Genomic DNA, 17,074 nt, shown 5'->3' with positions numbered 1-17,074 from the left:
CCCCCAACTCACTGCCACCCCACATCCCTGCATCTATATAAGGAGTCTGGGGATCAATGTGGTTGGAAGGGGGCCCGAAGCGGAGCTTGCACAGCCCCTTATGTAAGACTGAGAAAGCCTCGATTGTGCCTATAGAAGAATGGGGGAGGGAGGCGTCCAGATCCTTCTCCGAGTCTTTCTGCTGCGTCATCAGAGAAGGCCCCAAGGCCCCGCGGTTGCTCCAGTGAACCGGGGAGTTGGGCCCAGTTTCCCAGCTCGTTGTAGGCAATCTTGCCCCCTTTCCCACCTGTCTCCTCTGCCCTTTCTCTCGGGCGCCCCAGGTACTTCTCCAACCTTCTCCTCTCCAGCGGCGCCCCCAGCCCGGCCACTCCAGCTTCTCCTCCGCCGTACTCCGACTGCAGGGCCCTGACTCGCCTTGCTTCTCCTCCGCTGATTCGGGCGACTCTTCAAACATGGGGGGATGAGGGTGTAAAACAACAAAAAACGAAAAGCACCAAACAGATCCCTCCGGGGGCAGACAGGCAGGTTATAGTCAAAGTGGCAACAGCTCATTTATTTAGCCAAAAATAGATACTTTCTTGTACAATTTGGTTCACACATATGTACATTTTTCTGTATATACAAAAAAAGTCAAACACGCTTATTCTCACTGAAACTCCACCCCCCCCCCCAAATCAACCGAACAAACAAACCTCACGAACTCAGCTAATGTGGGGTACAGAAACCACCGGGGGAGGACCGGGGGGAGATTTGTTTTATTTCTTTTTCTTTTTTTGTTTCGTTTTCTTTTTAGGTATTCATACACGGACATGCTTACAAATCATAACTATACAGAGCGATTTGGTTTTTACAATTATTACAACGATTTAAAAAAATTTTGTTTTTAAAAAGAACTAGGATGAGGAGAGAGCCGATAAGACCAGAGCGGCGTCCAGGTGGTTCTGGGGCCTGCAAGAGAGAGGCAGTGGTAGCAAAGGAAGTGAGTTAGGGGCACCGACGCTGCCTAGCATTGGGAGACCCAACCCGGGGCTGAGGCCGGGGGAAGGGAGACGTCTCAATGTGCAATGAGGTCCAGCTGTAGATGCTGGTCTTCCGTTTTAACTATAAGGTTGGGCGGGAGGCGTCAAGACCCGAGGTGCGCTGCTGGAAGGTGGTGGAGCTTCACGGAGCCACCGCCCGCTCCGAGGTCCACTGGGCCCCGCCCGGGTGTCTGGACTGGGACTCTCGAGGCATCTCTGGGCCCGTGGCGACGACGGAGGAGTATGTTTCGTCCCCTTTTAGAAGCTCGTCCTAGCTGCGTTCCCCCGGGGGCAGAAGCCCGAGTTTCCTCCGCATTCTTCCCTGCCCCCGACTGCCAGTCCCAACACCCCACCCCAGCTCGGGGTCTCTTACCGCCTGGGCACGGGCTGGAAAGCTGTCTTGAGTAACTTTTTCTCCACTTCCAAGGCACTACAACGATCTACGGGAAGCGGGAGAAAAAGGAAGGGCTTTAGATCGCTCCATTCTGGCGCCCAGGACCGCGGGAGGCGGGAGCGGAGTGGTAAGCGCCCTGCCCCCCCCCCGGGACCTGCCCGGGTGCGACCCCCAAACTCGCCCCCTCCCTCCGCATCCTAGGCTCCGCAGTCACCTGTTCCGCCCTCGGGCTCCGCCGGCCGAGCGAAGGCGGCGGCGGCGGCCGGGTGGCCCGCGGCTCCGGGAAGTCCCAGCAGGTGTGGAGGGGCCGAGCCCAGCAGGGAGAGCGGGTGCGGGTGCGGGCGTGGGCTGGGCGGCGGGCCTGGGAACGGCCGGTTGGTCCAAGCGGAGAACTTGCCCAGCGGCGCCGAGACGAGTCTCTGAGCCGCGGCGGCGGCGGCGGCCGGAGAGAGCTGCAGGGCTGGGGGCGCGACGGCTGCCCCGGGGGGAGAACCCCCCGCGCCCGGAGGCGAGCGGCGCGGGTTGTCCGGGCTTGTGGCGGTCTCGGCCAGGGACCAGATCTTGGGTTTTTGCAGGGCCGAGGCGGGCGCTGGTGCGGGAGCGCAGGGGTCCAGGCCTGCTGAGGGCGAGGCCGGTGATGGCGGAGTCGCGGCCACCGGCGGTGGCACTGGGGCCAGACTCAGGACAGGCAGTGGACGCTCCTCCAAGCCCTCGGAACTGTCGTCGGAGTCGCTATTCTTGGAGTCTGAGGTGGGTTCCAGGCCGAGGTCGCCGTCCCTGTGCGCCGCGCCAGGCAGGGCCAGCTCGGGCCCCGCGGCCGCGCCGTCTAAGTTCTCCAAATCGATCTCCTCGTCCTCCTCGTCGTCAGCCAGGCCCTCGCCCCCGGTGTCCTCCTCCTCCCCCCCGAGTTCCTCCTCCTCCAGCTCCAGTTCGCGTTTGCTGTCTTCTTCATCCTCCTCCTCGTCTTCCTCCTCTCGCTCGCTCCCGTAAGCGTTGCCCTCCTCGTCCGTGCGGCTGCGGGGCGCCCAAGTCATCTTGTTCTCTTTCTTGAGGCGCCGGCGCGCGTTGGCGAACCAGGTGGACACCTGGGTGAGGGTCATCTTGGTGATGATGGCCAGCATGATCTTCTCGCCCTTGGTGGGGTAGGGGTTCTTGCGGTGCTCGTTCAGCCAGGCCTTCAGCGTACTAGTGCTCTCCCGGGTGGCGTTCTTGGGACGGGACGGGTCCCCGAACTGGTACTGGCCGTATGGGTAGAAGGCGGGGTGCGGGTGAGGAAACGCGGTGGCCGCGGCCGGATGCTGCACCCCCGGGCTGTCCTTCAGCTCATACTGCGTGCCCTGTACGCACAGGGAGAAGGAAGGGACACGCGCGAAGGGAGCGTGGATGAGCGCTGGCCATCGCCGCCTCCACCCTCCCGGCCCAGGCCCCTCTAGTCTACTCCCGCGCGTACACCTCGTACAGCGCCCCAGCTCCAACCTCCCCGCTGCGGCTCCCCGGCCACTTACCAGCTGCGGGAAGATGGGCAGCTCGGCCGCGTAGGGCAGGAAGGCGCCGTAGCCTTGGGCGGCTGCGGCTGCCGCTGCCGCCGCGGCGTAGGGCGCCCCGTACACGGACGAGAGTACGTTGGACAGGGACCCCGAGGCAGCCAGCTCTGAGGCTCCGGCTCCCGGGCCGCCCCGTGCCCCAGCGCTGCCACCGCCGGCGGCGGCCCCCGGGCGCTCGGGTGGGTAGAGCGGGCGGATGTACTGGTATCCGAGCTGGGGGAAGGACATGGTGGCCCGCGGGGCACGGACGGAGAGGGGGCCCGGCCCCTGGGGCCGCCCAGCTCAGCGCCGCCCGCGGGCTGCGGCGCGCATCGGGGGCTGGGCCGGGCTGGGGCCGCGCTGCCTCCCGCGCTGCGCTGCGCTCGGCGTTTGCCTATTGATCTGCTCCGCGGCGGCGGCGGCGGCGGCGGAGGCAAGGAGCCAGGTCAGGTCCGAACAGATTGGCGGAGATTCCCGGGGCTCCGGGCTCTGATTGACATTTCTACGGGCCCGCAAGCCCCTCCTCTCTGCGCCGCGCTCCCTCCTCTCGGCAGCCGGAGCTGCCTCTGCCCGCGCCTTGCTCCTCACTGCCCTCCTCTCCCCGAGCTGTGTCGCGCCTCGCTTCCCTCGCCCTCCTCTAGTTTTCACTCCCCCTCCTCGCCCTTCCTCTCCCCTCCCCTTTCTGCGCTCCTCTCCCCCCCCCCACCAACCCCCAGGATCGCTTCCGCTCCTTCGGGCTCTTTCACTTTCCTGGATGCTATGAAACTCTCGTCTTTCTCTTCTCTTTCCCTCTCTCACTACTCCTTTCTCTCCCCTCTCTGTTCCCTTCACTCTTTCTTTTCGTTTTAAAACCTATTTCTCTCTACTCACACTACACTCCCCGCACCCCCATCCCCGGCCTCTGCGCCCCGGGCTAAGGCGGCCTAAAGTTGTGGACACTTGGGGTGTCGTGCGGGAGGTGCGTGTCCGTATCTGTGTCTGTGTGTCCGTCCCCACCCTCACCCCCCTCCCTCGCCCTTCCCCAAATCTCGGGTCTGACGTCGCGCCCTCTTATTCGACTTTTCCTTGCGTCTCCTTCGCGAGTCACCAATCGCCTGGGCGCCCTGCAGGCGAGGCCGCCCACCCCCGCGGATACTGCGCGCAGGGCGGGGCGGGGCGGGGCGGGGGCGGGAGCCCGGGCTCTGCCAGTCCCTTCCCGCCCCCTCTGGCCCGCGGCGGGAGGAGGGGGGGCGAGAGGCGCCGGGACCGGGGTTAGTACGGGGTCAGCTCGCCCCTCCCGCTTCCCGCCTCTCGGTACCTCTCCCCCCGCCCCGGCGCGCGGGGCCTGGGTCGGGACCAGACCTTGGACCAGGCGCTGGGGCTTTACTCTGCCCGGGTCCGTTTTCCAGCTCGCACCTCTGGACTCCTGGCCACTCTCAGGCGTAGGGAGGGAGCTTGAAGAGTGCGCGAGGGATCGGGGGTGCGTTCTAAGGGAGTCTTCAAGGACCGTCTCTATGCCCAGGGAGGCGAAGCAGCCCCCTGCTCAGGAGGACCAAATCCTGCAGTTAACCACGTTAACGCCGCACGGGTTTCAGGGTGCAGAATCCCGTCTTAGAAATGGCGGGGGTAGGGGTGGTGCCGAAGGGTGGACGCCCCGGGAATCCTGGGGAGCGACGTCAGGAAAGTGGAGGCTGCCCGTGCCCTAAGCTGGCGTGGGATGGGGGAGGAGCAGGGAGCCGGGTGGCGGAGGCTCCAGGAACTTTCGGGGAGCGCTTGGAGAAGTTTGTATATTGGAATTTTCGGTCCGTAGAGATTCTTCGTTTCACTACCCCTTGTCCTGCTGCCGGGTCTCTGCGCCAACCTGTTTTCTTTTGGCAGGTATACTCCCTCCCGCTCGGGTGCGGATGGGAGGCAAGACTTTTAGTTTTATAGTGGGATATTTCCTAAACCAAACCTGAAATCCCAGTAGCCGGGCGCCCACCTTCACGGATTAGGGCGTGCAGCCTAGAGCAGGATTGAAATTCCCGGTATTGCGGCGGCTTCGGGCTAAACGCTTTAGGCCGCTGCGGCGACCTACGCACGGGCCAGGCCTGCAGCAGGAGCGCTCCGGGGACAGCACCCGGGGCGGTAACTGCCTTGGAGTTGCCAGTCCCGGCTCGGAGGCGGAAACTGGCCGCCGCGGGCTGATTGATAGAGGAATCGAATCCGAATTCCACCAGAGTGGAGGGATGGTAGAATCTTGGCCCCGGCTCTCTCTGGTCTCAGCAACAACAGGGAACGCCAGTGGGGAGTCCCGCGGGCACCCAGTTTTGACCCCACCCCACTTCCCGCCTCTTTCTACCAGACTTCGCACGGGTTGGCGGCTCCAGTAGGTGTGAAGGCCGAGAAAATCGGGGGGAACGCAAGGGAAAGTTTGGGGGCAGCTCGGTTTGGGGTTCGATTGGGGAAACTAAGGGGCGGCCTTCTCAAATTGGGTCAGACTGCTTTCCTAATCTCCTCCCCGCCTGCTTATGCTTGATGCCGGGTGTTGGCCTTAACTGGAGTCTCCCCAGGAGAGGAGATATCAGGGGAAGCTCTGGCTTTGAAATGTTTTCCCGGCGCCTGATTTCGTTTTCAGTTAAACCTCTCAGCGAAGTGGCGTAGGGAATCCTGGGCTCACCTTCTCGCGAAAAATCTCAGGGTTACACAATTGAGAGTGACCTTATTGCCTGCAGCGTTTCCTAAGTGTCAGACCCGGAGCCTCGACGTCCCTGGAAACCTAGAGTTTGCACAGAGTAGTGGAGCCAGACCCGCGAGGAGACAAGAGCGAGATTCTGAGGCGGGGAAACTGGGGCTGCGCTGGGCCGCTATTTAACTCAGCTCTTCCAGAAGGAAAAGAGAGAACAATGAGCCCCGGAGATGATGCTTCTGTCCGCCTTAACCAGCTATCGACCTGGCTGTGTCGGGCTGCGGGAGGCGGGAAAGAGGCCAGGGAAGGGGCGAGGCTGTTCTCAATGACTTAGCCGGGCCGGGGCACCCGTGGCCCGGAAGGAGAACCTCTAACCCAGATAAGGACCCAAGAACCTCTATTATTTAGATACCTCCAAGCGCCCCAGGTCTCGAGCAGAATCGGTCTCTCCGCTACCCTAGTCTCCAGATAAGATCAGCCCTGCCATGGCCCGGGCGATCCGCGCCCCACGTCGTGACGCAGAGTCCTAGGCAGCCGAGCCCCGACGTGGCGCTGGCTCCCCAACTCCACCAGGCTGGTGGAGCCCGGCCCCGAACTGAACTCACGGGTCCAAGGACAGCCGAGCCTTTTCCAGGGATTTTTAATCCACGAGATGGGGTCAAAGTGACACACTCGCACAGGGAGGAAAAGCAGGTGCACGGGAAGTTGATTTGGGAAAGGCATGCGCGCAAAAACGCGCCGCGCGCAAACCCTTCTCCATCATCTCGCTTTCTTCCAGTGTTCCCAGAGCACAAAGCGCTTCGGAGGCTTGCTGTAGACGCTTTCTCAACGCGGCCCAGAGTGTGGGGAATGCAAGGGGGCGTCCATATCACTCGCTTAGCGCTCACAGCAGCGCTGCCCGGTCTTGCACTTGGAGCCGCGGCCCGACGTGTGCCCAGGGCCGGCGGCCCATCTGGCTCAGGGGCTGCGCTGCGTACTGTACACGAGCCGCGAGCCACCAGGCCCCCTTTCTGCCCCCTCCTTGCCCAGACCCACGGTGTCCACGCGTCCCCATCGGGGGGCGCCGCTGTAGCCCTAAGTTTACCCGCCGAGGCCCATCTTCTGTCCTTCCCTCCCAGGCCCGAAGTCCCCGGGCTGCAGTGAGGACCCGCGATCCCTCGGCTTCCTGCAGACGCCTTGGCGCACGCTCCCACCGCTCTCTCCCCCCGCGCTCGGGTTACAGGTTAATGAAATGCTCGTTTTCCTCAGTCATTTGTTTTGTTTTCCTGCAAAGTTCTGATAAGTAGCTAACCAACGAAGCTTGTAATTACAATCTTACAGAAACCGGGCCGATCTGTATATAAATCTCACCATCCAATTACAAGATGTAATAATTTTGCACTCAAGCTGGTAATGAGGTCTAATACTCGTGCATGCGATAATCCCCTCTGGATGCTGGCTTGATCAGATGTTGGCTTTGTAATTAGACGGGCAGAAAATCATTATTTCATGTTCAAATAGAAAATGAGGTTGGTGGGAAGTTAATTTCTCTCCGCTCTGTGAAGCGTAGACAAGAATTTAATGATTTAATTACAGTTGTAAGCCCTTTCCATGAGACTTAAATTGAGCTGAGAATATTTTTTTCTTTCTCTCTCTCTCCCTCTCTCTCTCTCTCTCTTCTGCGTTCTCTCTCTCTGCTATTAGCAGCCGCGTGGACGCCCGAGTGCGTGGCCTGGTGTCCGCACCGGGAGGGGTTTGTGTCTGACCAGGAATCCGGACCCCGAGTATCCCAGCAGGCGCGGGGCCGCGGCCTCCAGGGCCTCCCCATAACGGACTGCCTCTCCCCACCAGCCGCCAGGGCCTCGGAGCCCCTCCCTGGGTCCAGAGAAGCGACGGGGAAACTTTGGGAGAAACTTTGCCAACTTCGCTCTCGGCGAGGGAGAGGCTGCGACGCGCGGGGTGGGCCCCCAGCCGGGCCCGGGCACCCGGAGCGGAGCGGGCCGGGCCGCCCAAGGAGCCGCGCCAGGCCGGCTGGCCGGCCGGCCCCTCGCTCCCCCACTCCGCCCCTGCCTCTCCCCGACCTGGCCCGCGCCCTTGGGTCTCCAAGCAGCCGAGATGCGCAGCGCACAGAACTGCCAGGATCGGGAAACCTGCCCCTCGGCGCGACTGACGTTATTTTTTTTTTACTTCTCCAGGATCATCCTTTTCCACCTGACTCGAGCAGTTTCACTCCCTCCCCCTCCTTTGTTTGTCTCTATCCGTCTGTCTTTCCCACTCTCTCTATATTCGATTTCTAGGTCATTGCTTTTTCTTCTCTTTCCTTAATCCCCTCATTGGCCGTTTTCTTTTTTCCTCTGGACCACTTTTCAGTCCACTTTCCTCAATTTTGCTCCCTCCCTCTTCCCTTATTTATGGCTTTCCCCCCTCCCTCTGACTCTGCATCTCTTTCCCTCGCCCTCATTTCTAGTTCTTTCTTTTTTTTCGTCCCTTTCTTTCATCCTAATCTGTTTCCTTCCTTCGTCGATTTCTTGGTCTGTCTCTCAGGTTCTTTGCATGTATTTTCTCTGCTCTTCCTCTCCAGGATCCGTCCCCTCCCCCCCGTGGACCTGCCTTCCTGGCGGCGCCCCCTCCTCATCCATCTTGGGAGATGAATATGTCGCTTTATTGGATGCCGAGGCCAGAGCTGGGTGATGGGGCTCGGCCAGCCTAGCGCATTTTCTTCATGCATATTGACGAGATGGTAATGAGTGCGTTTGCATTGTTGCATGGAGGTGCTTCTTTTCCTGCCGCAGTTCGGAGCCGACGAGGGTGTCGCGGGCCCAAGAGTGCCCTCAGTGGGCACCCGGCCTGATGGTCGCATATGGCCCTCAGCGGGTTCACCGTGCTCAGGGCCGGGGAAGGAAGTGACCTCGCCGAGCGCCCGCTCGGGCCGCCGCCTCCTTGGGCTTCTCCACAAAGGCTGGCGGCCCTCCTCTCATTAAAGCCTCATTACTGGAACCCCCGCTTGGCTCGCGACGGTCCCTTCGCGCCCCCCAGCCCAGGGGCCTCAGAATTCCCTCCCCTGATGTTTTGATGCCCGTGATGGAGCGCCACCAGGAAATTAGTGCCTGACAACATCGTCTAATGGCAATAAATTGTTTGCGATTCCGAATGACACGTCGCGGGATCAAACACAGCCGCATTGTGTACGGTGCCCTCGCTCACTACTCGTTAACTTGGAGGGCGCAGTGGCCGTTCTTGGTCAGGGAAGGTTGTGCGCAGGCCCCTGGCTGTCCGCTCCCGCCTGGGCTCAGCCGACCTGGAGGTCCTAACCGTTCTAGAGGGGCGTGTCCCTCCCAGAGAAGATCTGCAAAACTCAGGACCCAGGCACGCCTCTCCAAGAGGTGAAGGTTTCTGAAAGTCAGGAGCTCAGAGGGCGCAAACTCTGAGTTGAGCTCAGAGGGAACCGACGTACTCCTGGCTGGAAAATCAGAAGTGCATGAAGCCTCCGTTCCAGACACGGTCGAGCCGAGAACCTCTGGACATTACACTTTTGCATTAATCTCCCCATTCTCTTCCAACTTCGTACTGGGAAAGCTGAGAGCACTTGGTTTAGAAGCAAAAATGTCAAATCTGGCCTTGTCTGGAATTGTGTAATATCGCGTCCCCCAAACTTCAAGCCCACGGCTACCACCTCTACGATTATTTGCTTAATATTTTCCCTTACGTTGACTCACTTTAAATACTTAAATACATGCTTTTGGAAAAAACCTTGATACTACTACTGTGACTGGAAAAGTGGCTGTTACTCACCATAAAAGGGAATTGTACAAGATAAACACAACCAACCAACGTTAATACAGGTTAGCTATGTTGCTTGCCTGGGAATGACTTCTAGAGGTCCAACTGTGTGTGTGTGTGTGTGTGTGTGTGTGTGTGTGTGTGTATTAGCAAGTGTTGAGAGTGTCAAATACAAATCTTTCTGGAAGAAATGAGAGAACTGAAAAGGGAATGTTTCTCACTATTCAATAATGTTAATTAATTCTTTGTCTCCACACTATCTAAAATTATGTTGAGGACCCTAAAAGTTGCAGTGGTTTAGGGTTTACCAATGTCTATTGAAGAGTATGTAAAAAATTAAAGATAAAAAAATACATGTTGAGTTATTATTATTTACCCAATAACTGTGTTAAACGTGTTCGCACAGTATCACATTTAATTCTCACAGTAGACCTACAAGGGAGAGACTAGCTTAGGGTGGCCATGTATGATTGTGCAGGATGCTCACTGAACAAGGGAACCCAGCTGAGGAACTAAGAGGGTCTGAAGTTCAGTGCTTGTGTGCTCATCAAACTGAGTACCTCAGCTCAGGGCTGCACTCAAGGAAAAGAGTATTTCTCTAATTTGCACAAAGTTGGGGTATGACCTAGCTCTTATCTGAGGCTTAGAGAGCTTGACCAAGCCCAGACTGGAGCGCCATCTGATATTCATCCTTCTAGGAGGAAGACCAGGGTCTTTTGGGGATTGGGGGAGGTGGTGCTGGGAGGCTCAGAGCGGGATACTGGAAGACTAGTCCCTGGTTTGACCAAAGGTAAAGGCAACGAGACTGCTGGGTTTTCCCTTCCCCTTGATCCTCATGCTTCATGCAAATATTTGGAGAGAACTTGAGTGAAAATACAGCGGGTCAAGGGCCCATTTTCCCTGCTAGCAGCCAGGCTGGGGTAGGGGGAGAAGATATCCTGGTTTGCTTGACCTAACTATGGGCGTTTAGACCTGTTCCTTGCCTTTTTTGGTTCAGTTTACCTGCATGAGTTTATAGACCAGAGTTCTGCTTTGTTGCCATCCCTACTGTTAGACCAGTGTCCTTATAAGAAGAGGAGACAAGACACAGAGATAGACACAGAAGGGAACAAGGTGATGTGAAGACGGAGGCAAAGATTGGATTGATGCATCTATAGGCCAAGGAATGCCAAGAATTGCTGACAATCACCAGAAGCTAGAAAGAGGCAAGAAAGAATTCTCCCCTAGGGCCTTCAGAGAGAGCATAGCCCTGTCAATACCTTGATTTCAGACATCTAGTCTTCAGAACCATAAATTTCTGTTGTTTCAAGCCATCTAGTTGGTGGTAATTTGTTACAGAAGCAGCCCTAGGAAACTAATGTATAGAGTGATGTGATGGGGATAAGAGAGCTGTTACTTTAGAGAGCACAATCACAAATCTGTGGGGAGATGATGTTTTAGCTAAGATGGAGCCAGTCATGAAATTCTGGGGGGCAAGTGTATTTTAAAGCTGCTCGGTCCAATACAGTAGCTGCTAGCCACATGTGGCCATGAAACACTTGAAATGCAGCTGGTCCAAATTGAGATAAGCTGAAAGAGTAAAACACCACCAGATATCAAAGACTTAGTATGAAAAGAAAAGAATGTAAAATATTCATTTTAAAATATTAATTGCAAATTGAAATGATAATATTTTGGATAGATCGAGTTAAAGAAAGAATATTATTAAAAGTAATTTCACCTGCTTCTTTTTACCTTTCTAAGTGTGGGCAGTAGAAAATTTCAAATTACATTTGTGGCTCACATTATATTTCTATCGCATGGTGTTGTTCTGAAGGGAAGGAACAGCATGTGCAAAGGCCCTGTGGCAGGGAAGGAGCTTCATGTGTTCAGTACTTCTATACTCAGCCTGCATGTTCATATTTATTTGGTGATGTTGCTAAACCTGGGGAGCTGATCCAAGAAGCCCTATTGAACTTACAAAGAATAAAATATATGTCTTCGTTCCTTCTTCTCAGTGGAAGGAGAGGTCATGAGATTCAGCCCTTCAGCCTGAATGGCACCTCCTTTCTCCTTTCCAACTCTCTTAGGCACAAACTCTGCCCATCCATTCTGCTCAGTACGTCCATCTCACTCTCTCCCTATGCTTGCTTTTTTTAAAAAAAAAATAATTAATTAATTAATTTTTGGCTGCATTGGGTCTTCGTTGCTCTGCGTGGGCTTTCTCTAGTTGCGACGAGCGGGGGCTACTCTTCATTGCGGTGCGCGGGCTTCTCACTGCGGTGGCTTCTCTTGTTGCAGAGCATGGGCTCTGGGCGCGTGGGCTTCAGTAGTTGTGGCACGCAGACTCGATAGTTGTGGCTTGTGGGCTCTAGAGCGCAGCAGGCTCAGTAGTTGTGGCGCACAGGCTTAGTTGTTCCACAGCATGTGGGATCTTCCTGGACCAGGGCTTGAACCCGTGTCCCCTGCATTGGCAGGCGGATTCTTAACCACTGTGCCACCAGGGAAGTCCTCTCTATGCTTGTTAAGGTGAAGGACTTGGAATGAGGTCTAGCTCCATAAGTCTCCTTATTTGCTGATGGCTGGCGCCAAGGCCATGGTATGATGGTACAGAGCAGAGACCACCCTCCTCAAACCCACAGCTTGCAAAGTGAACTTCAAAGACCATGTTAGTCCATTTATTAAGCTAGAATTTTGTTCTTCCAAGACTACAGGTGGGCTGGCTGTCTATTTTTGTAAAGTTTTATTGGAACACGAGAATGTCCATTGTCTGTGGCTGCTTTCAGGCTCCAGTAGCAGAAGCTGTTGAGTAGTTGCAGCGGACATCATACAGCCCACAAGTTTGAAATATTTACTCTCTGGCCCTTTAAGGAAAAGTTTGCTGATCCCTGCTGTGTTTTAGAATAATTGTTGCAGAAATAGGTAACTAATACAATGACTTTAGGATCTAGAACAATGGGCCTAACTAGGCTTGTATGGTATGGGGTAGGGCTTCTGATTTCAGTTTAGCTCCATTTAAGAGGTGTTAACTGAGCATCTACTGTGTGCCAGGCCCAGTCTCAATCATATTCCAGAATGCTGCATTTATTCCTTTATCGACTGTCCCCTCAGGTACTTCTGAGTTGATGGCATTCTGTAGGTGTGCCAAGTGTCTGTGGATTTAAATTGGTTTTTAGAGATTGGAATTAGCAGGACATTCTTTGGAAACACAATGGAGTATTCTGTAATCATGGAGCAGGGAGCAGGTAGATTTTGGCTGCTATGTATGTGAAGAGTTCGTTGGTTGTTACAATCTGGAAATGTTCCTATTGCCTTACCCTGAGCCTCCCAGGGCTCTCCTGCTGCCCCAGCTGCCCACCACCACCACCCCCCTCCTTGGCCCAATGGTCCAGCAACCACAGGGCATAAGGCAGGCACAGCAGGGGCCTCCGGAGCTTTTGGGGTCTACTCTGATTGGTCAGTTCTCATGTCATACCAGTGATGGCATATTTATATGTCACCCCAAGACAAACCCTGACTGCCAGCCACTGCTCCACCTTAGTCTTGGTGTGTGGAGGAGGAAGCCCCATCTCCACTGCTCTCCAAGGCCAGACCTTGGGCCTGGCCCTGAAGAGACACTCAGCGATGTTGTCAGTATGATGGAATTCACTGGTGTCCATTGAATGTTTGCCCTTTTCTGGGGTAGCCAAGGGAGAGGATGCAAAGAAGAATAAAACATGGGAGTTCTGTAGCCAGATCTTCCGTGGTGAAATCAAACCCCATTTCTTACCTTGGGCAAGTGACTCAGTTCTCCGTGCCTCAGTTTTCTCCTCTGTGACAATGATAGTTCCTACCTCATGGCATTTTTACTGAGGAGGAAGTAATATAATTATATATATATATATAATTATTATATATATTATATGTCAGTACATAATATCAATATAATGTAATTATATATAATATAATAATATAAAGGTAGCACTAACACAAGTGCCAAGAATAATACCTGCACCTGGTAAGCACTCAGAAAATGTTAGCAAAAACATCCAGGGACCAGAAGAATAAACTCAGAGGGGGTCGTGATAATGGCAAGGTGTAAGTTCAGTCAGTGTGGAATGAGCGCTGACGATGTTCCCACAATGCAGACAGGGCTGGTTTCCTGGGCGAGTGACCCGTGCCCAGTGCCCCCTGCTTAGAAGCACCCTGCACTCGGTTTAATGCTTCACTCTTGCCATCTCGAAATTCTTAAGTAACTTTTGTTTGTTTGCACCGTTTTTTAAATTGCATTTTTAAATTAATTTTTATTGGAGTAGTGTTGCTTTACAATGTTGTGTTAGTTTCTGCTGTATAGCATAGTGAATCAGCTATACGTATACTTCCCCTCTTTTTTGGATTTCCTTCCCATTTAGGTCACCACAGAGCACTGAGTAGAGTTCCCTGTGCTATACAGTAGGTTCTCATTAGTTATCTATTTTATACATAGTAGTATATATATATCAATCCCAATGTCCCAGTTCATCCCACCCTCCCCTTCATCCCCCACCCCGGTATCCATATGTTTGTTCTCTATTTTTGCTTTGCAAATAAGTTCATCTGTATCATTTTTCATTCTGCATAAAAGCTATATTATACGATATTTGTTTTTCTCTTTCTGACTTACTTCACTCTGTATGAGTCTCTAGGTCCATCCACGTGTCTGCAAAATGCGTAATCAAAATCCTTAAGTAACTTCTGAACAAAGGGCCCACACTTTCATTTTGCACTGAGCCCTGAAGGTTATGTAATGGTCTTGCATACAGAGGTGGGTGAGGCACCGTTCTGCTCCTCGGGAGATTTGCAAGCCTGCTAGGTGGGCGGATGGACCCACCATAATCACATCACAGAGTTATAGCATCCTGGGGGAGCGTTGGGCTTCCATATGTGCGCCCACACATCTAGGTTGGGTGGAAACCGCCAAGCTGCAAAGGAAAGCACAGCAAAGGCCAAGCCTGCCTGATTCCACCATGGCAACCCCAAGAGAGACTCCAGCAAGGAAACCACGTCCCATGATGCATTTGTTCAGGGAATGCTGCTCGGATTTATCTTCTGCAAGAGGAATAAGGTTTTGAATTTCTATTTTTGAAACCTTTGGAAAATCCCTCTTTAATCACTGATGACAGTTTGACGTTTTTCCAGCTGTTTAGAAGCAGTAGACAAGTCACGTCGCTCGGCAGGGCACAGGTTGGCATGCTGGGGTGAGTTTGGGTTCTAACCTCCCTCCCCATCCCTGTCTCCTCTCAGCTTTGAGGAAAAGGGAAGGAAAAAAGAAGAAAACCCAAACCCAGGCTCTTGCAGGGTCTGTGCCCATCTCTGCCGTCTGCATTTGGGGGTTTACTCCTGAGAGTGAAATCTTAATTGGGCAACTATGTCTTTCCTCCTCCCAGTTTCGTGGACTCACCTCCTTCTTGCCAGCAGAGGATTCCAGTGGCTTGTGTCTTTCCCTCATTAAATTCGCCTCTTGGTCGGGAAGATTGTTGTATTGGCTCTTCATGTTTTTTACGTGGTCTTCCACGGGCAGTCAACACGTGGGTGTAGATAATAACCCAGGTTCCATCTTCACCTGACTTACTGGATAAGAACATGTGCTCAAATCTTAGCTTTGCCTTTTACTCTTTGGGGGACATTGGGAAAGTTACTTGACCTCTCTGTGCCTCAGTTTCTCCATCTATAAAATGCCAGGAGGAAAATTAAATGACTTAATACATATAAAGTGCTTAGAACACATAATTAAGCGTTTAGGCATATAAATAAGTATATAACATATTTTAAAAGACATCTTTCCCACTTATTATTATGTATGGATATACTATTACCTCTATCATCATACTTCTATCTATAAGAACACGTGTATACATTGTAAAGCAATTATACTCCAATAAAGATGTAAAAAAAAAAAAAAAAACCTAGGGGTAAGAGGGGAATAAAGAGACCTACTAGAGAATGGACTTGAAGATATGGGGAGGGGGAAGGGTAAGCTGTGACAAAGAGTGGCATGGACATGTATACACTACCAAACGTAAAATAGATAGCTAGTGGGAAGCAGCCGCATAGCACAGGGAGATCAGCTCGGTGGTTTGTGACCACCTAGAGGGGTGGGATAGGGAGGGTGGGAGGGAGGGAGACGCAAGAGGGAAGAGATATGGGAACATATGTATATGTGTAACTGATTCACTCTGTTATAAAGTAGAAACTAACACACCATTGTAAAGCAATTATACTCCAATAAAGATGTTAAAAAAGAAAAAGAAAGGAGAACATGTGTATATAACAACCTCTACATTCCAGGTGTATTTTTAAGCCTGGAATCTTAAATCTTATCTTATCTCAAACCTCAAAATGATGTTGTGAGGTAGGGACTGTTTTTTCCCCCATTTTATAGATAAAGGAAACTGGGGCACAGAGAAGTTAAGTAGCTTGCCTGAGGTCACACAGCTGGAACCAAGAGTCATACTCAGGCCTTTAGCACCAGAGTCACTCACCACACTTACCCTTTGGGATCTACTCATGCATACAACACGCTTTGCTGAACATTTAGGATTTTTCCTTTTCAAATAACATTTTCAACTTCTTATTGAAGAATAATAGACATACATGAAATGCATGTATCATAAGTGTAGAACACATGTATTTTCACAAAGTGAAAACACCCACGTAACCAGCACCCACATCAGGAAACAGAAGATGATGGTCCCTCAGGAGCCCCCTGGGTCTTCTGGTCACTCCATTCCCATCCCCCACCCATGAATACCCACTAGCCCGACTTCCAACAGCAGAGATTAGTTTTGCCTAGTTTGATGCTTTATGAAAACAGAACCACGCAGCATGTATTCTTTTGATTCTGGCCTACTTTGCTCAATATTATGTTTGTAAGATTCATCCATATTTTTGCTTGTGGTTGTAGATTGTTTATTCTCCTTACTGCGTAGGGTCCCATTTATCATGTATCTATCTATTCTACCGTTGATGGGCGTCTGGGTCGTTTTCATGAATAGTGCTACTAGGAACATTCTGCCACATGCTTTTTGGTGGACATATATATGCAGTTCTGTCGTGTGTATTCCTAGGAATAGGACAGCGGATATGCGTATATTTGGCTTCAGTAGATACTGCTAAACAGTTTGCCAAAGTTTTTTCAGGACACTGTGTGGTGGTGTTGGGGAATGAGATCGGGGGTTGGGTATTTGTAAGTGATTTCCCTTTCTGACCATTGACTGGAAATGAAACATGACATTTGGACCTAGTGGCAGGCAGAGTCATCAAGGTACGCCAGGGACTTATTTATGGGGTTTTGTTAGACATCCCACCTTTCTTTAATTTCTGCAGGATATCCTTTTCCTGTAACGTTGGTCGAAAGGGCAAACCGTGCAGGTTTCGTGATGTAGCTATTAGAGCTGAAAGGCAGAGCAGCAGTGGGGTTGACACTGTTCCCCGGTGGGTATGAGCCTGGCACTGAGCCCTTCTCGCCCTATGAATCCACAGAGTGAGCGTGATGGAGTGGCTCATCCGCTCATCACCAAACGTCGACTAAGTGCTCTCTGCGTGGCCCACCCTGTGCTGGACGCTGGGGACACAGTGGTATACAAGGTTGGCCGGTTCTCTGTCCTCTCTGGGCTTACATCCTCCTGGAGGACTCATTCAAACAGGGACATGAACAACTTGAAACAAATATTTTCAGAGCATGGTAAAAAAATGAAAAAAATAAAATAAAACAAGGATATGAGAAAGCAAGTAA

General features: G+C 53.0%; 1 protein-coding gene across 1 annotated transcript; it reads right to left on the bottom strand.

Annotated features, from left to right (window-relative positions):
* Positions 1–526: 526 nt before the first annotated feature.
* IRX3 (iroquois homeobox 3) lies at positions 527–4,095 on the bottom strand. The gene is made up of 4 exons (XM_004264901.4): positions 2,919–4,095; positions 1,628–2,750; positions 1,393–1,459; positions 527–948 (listed from the first exon to the last, which is right to left on the bottom strand). The coding sequence occupies exons 1-4, from the start codon at positions 3,183–3,185 to the stop codon at positions 894–896; spliced, it is 1,512 nt and encodes a 503-aa protein (XP_004264949.2). The 5' UTR covers positions 3,186–4,095; the 3' UTR covers positions 527–893.
* Between the last annotated feature and the right edge of the window lie 12,979 nt (positions 4,096–17,074).

The sequence above is a fragment of the Orcinus orca genome, chromosome 20 (assembly GCF_937001465.1).
Source record: "Orcinus orca chromosome 20, mOrcOrc1.1, whole genome shotgun sequence".
In the NCBI taxonomy this organism is placed as follows: domain Eukaryota; kingdom Metazoa; phylum Chordata; class Mammalia; order Artiodactyla; family Delphinidae; genus Orcinus; species Orcinus orca.
This window is presented reverse-complemented; position numbering and strand designations above follow the sequence as displayed.

Coding starts and splice junctions, on each gene's coding strand:
- IRX3 (XM_004264901.4), bottom strand. CDS start 3,185: ATGTCCTTCCCCCAGCTCGGATACCAGTACATCCGCCCGCTCTACCCA. Junction 2,751..2,918: donor TGCCCATCTTCCCGCAGCTG/GTAAGTGGCCGG, acceptor CTGTGCGTACAG/GGCACGCAGTATGAGCTGAA. Junction 949..1,392: donor TTCCAGCCCGTGCCCAGGCG/GTAAGAGACCCC, acceptor TCTCTCTTGCAG/GCCCCAGAACCACCTGGACG.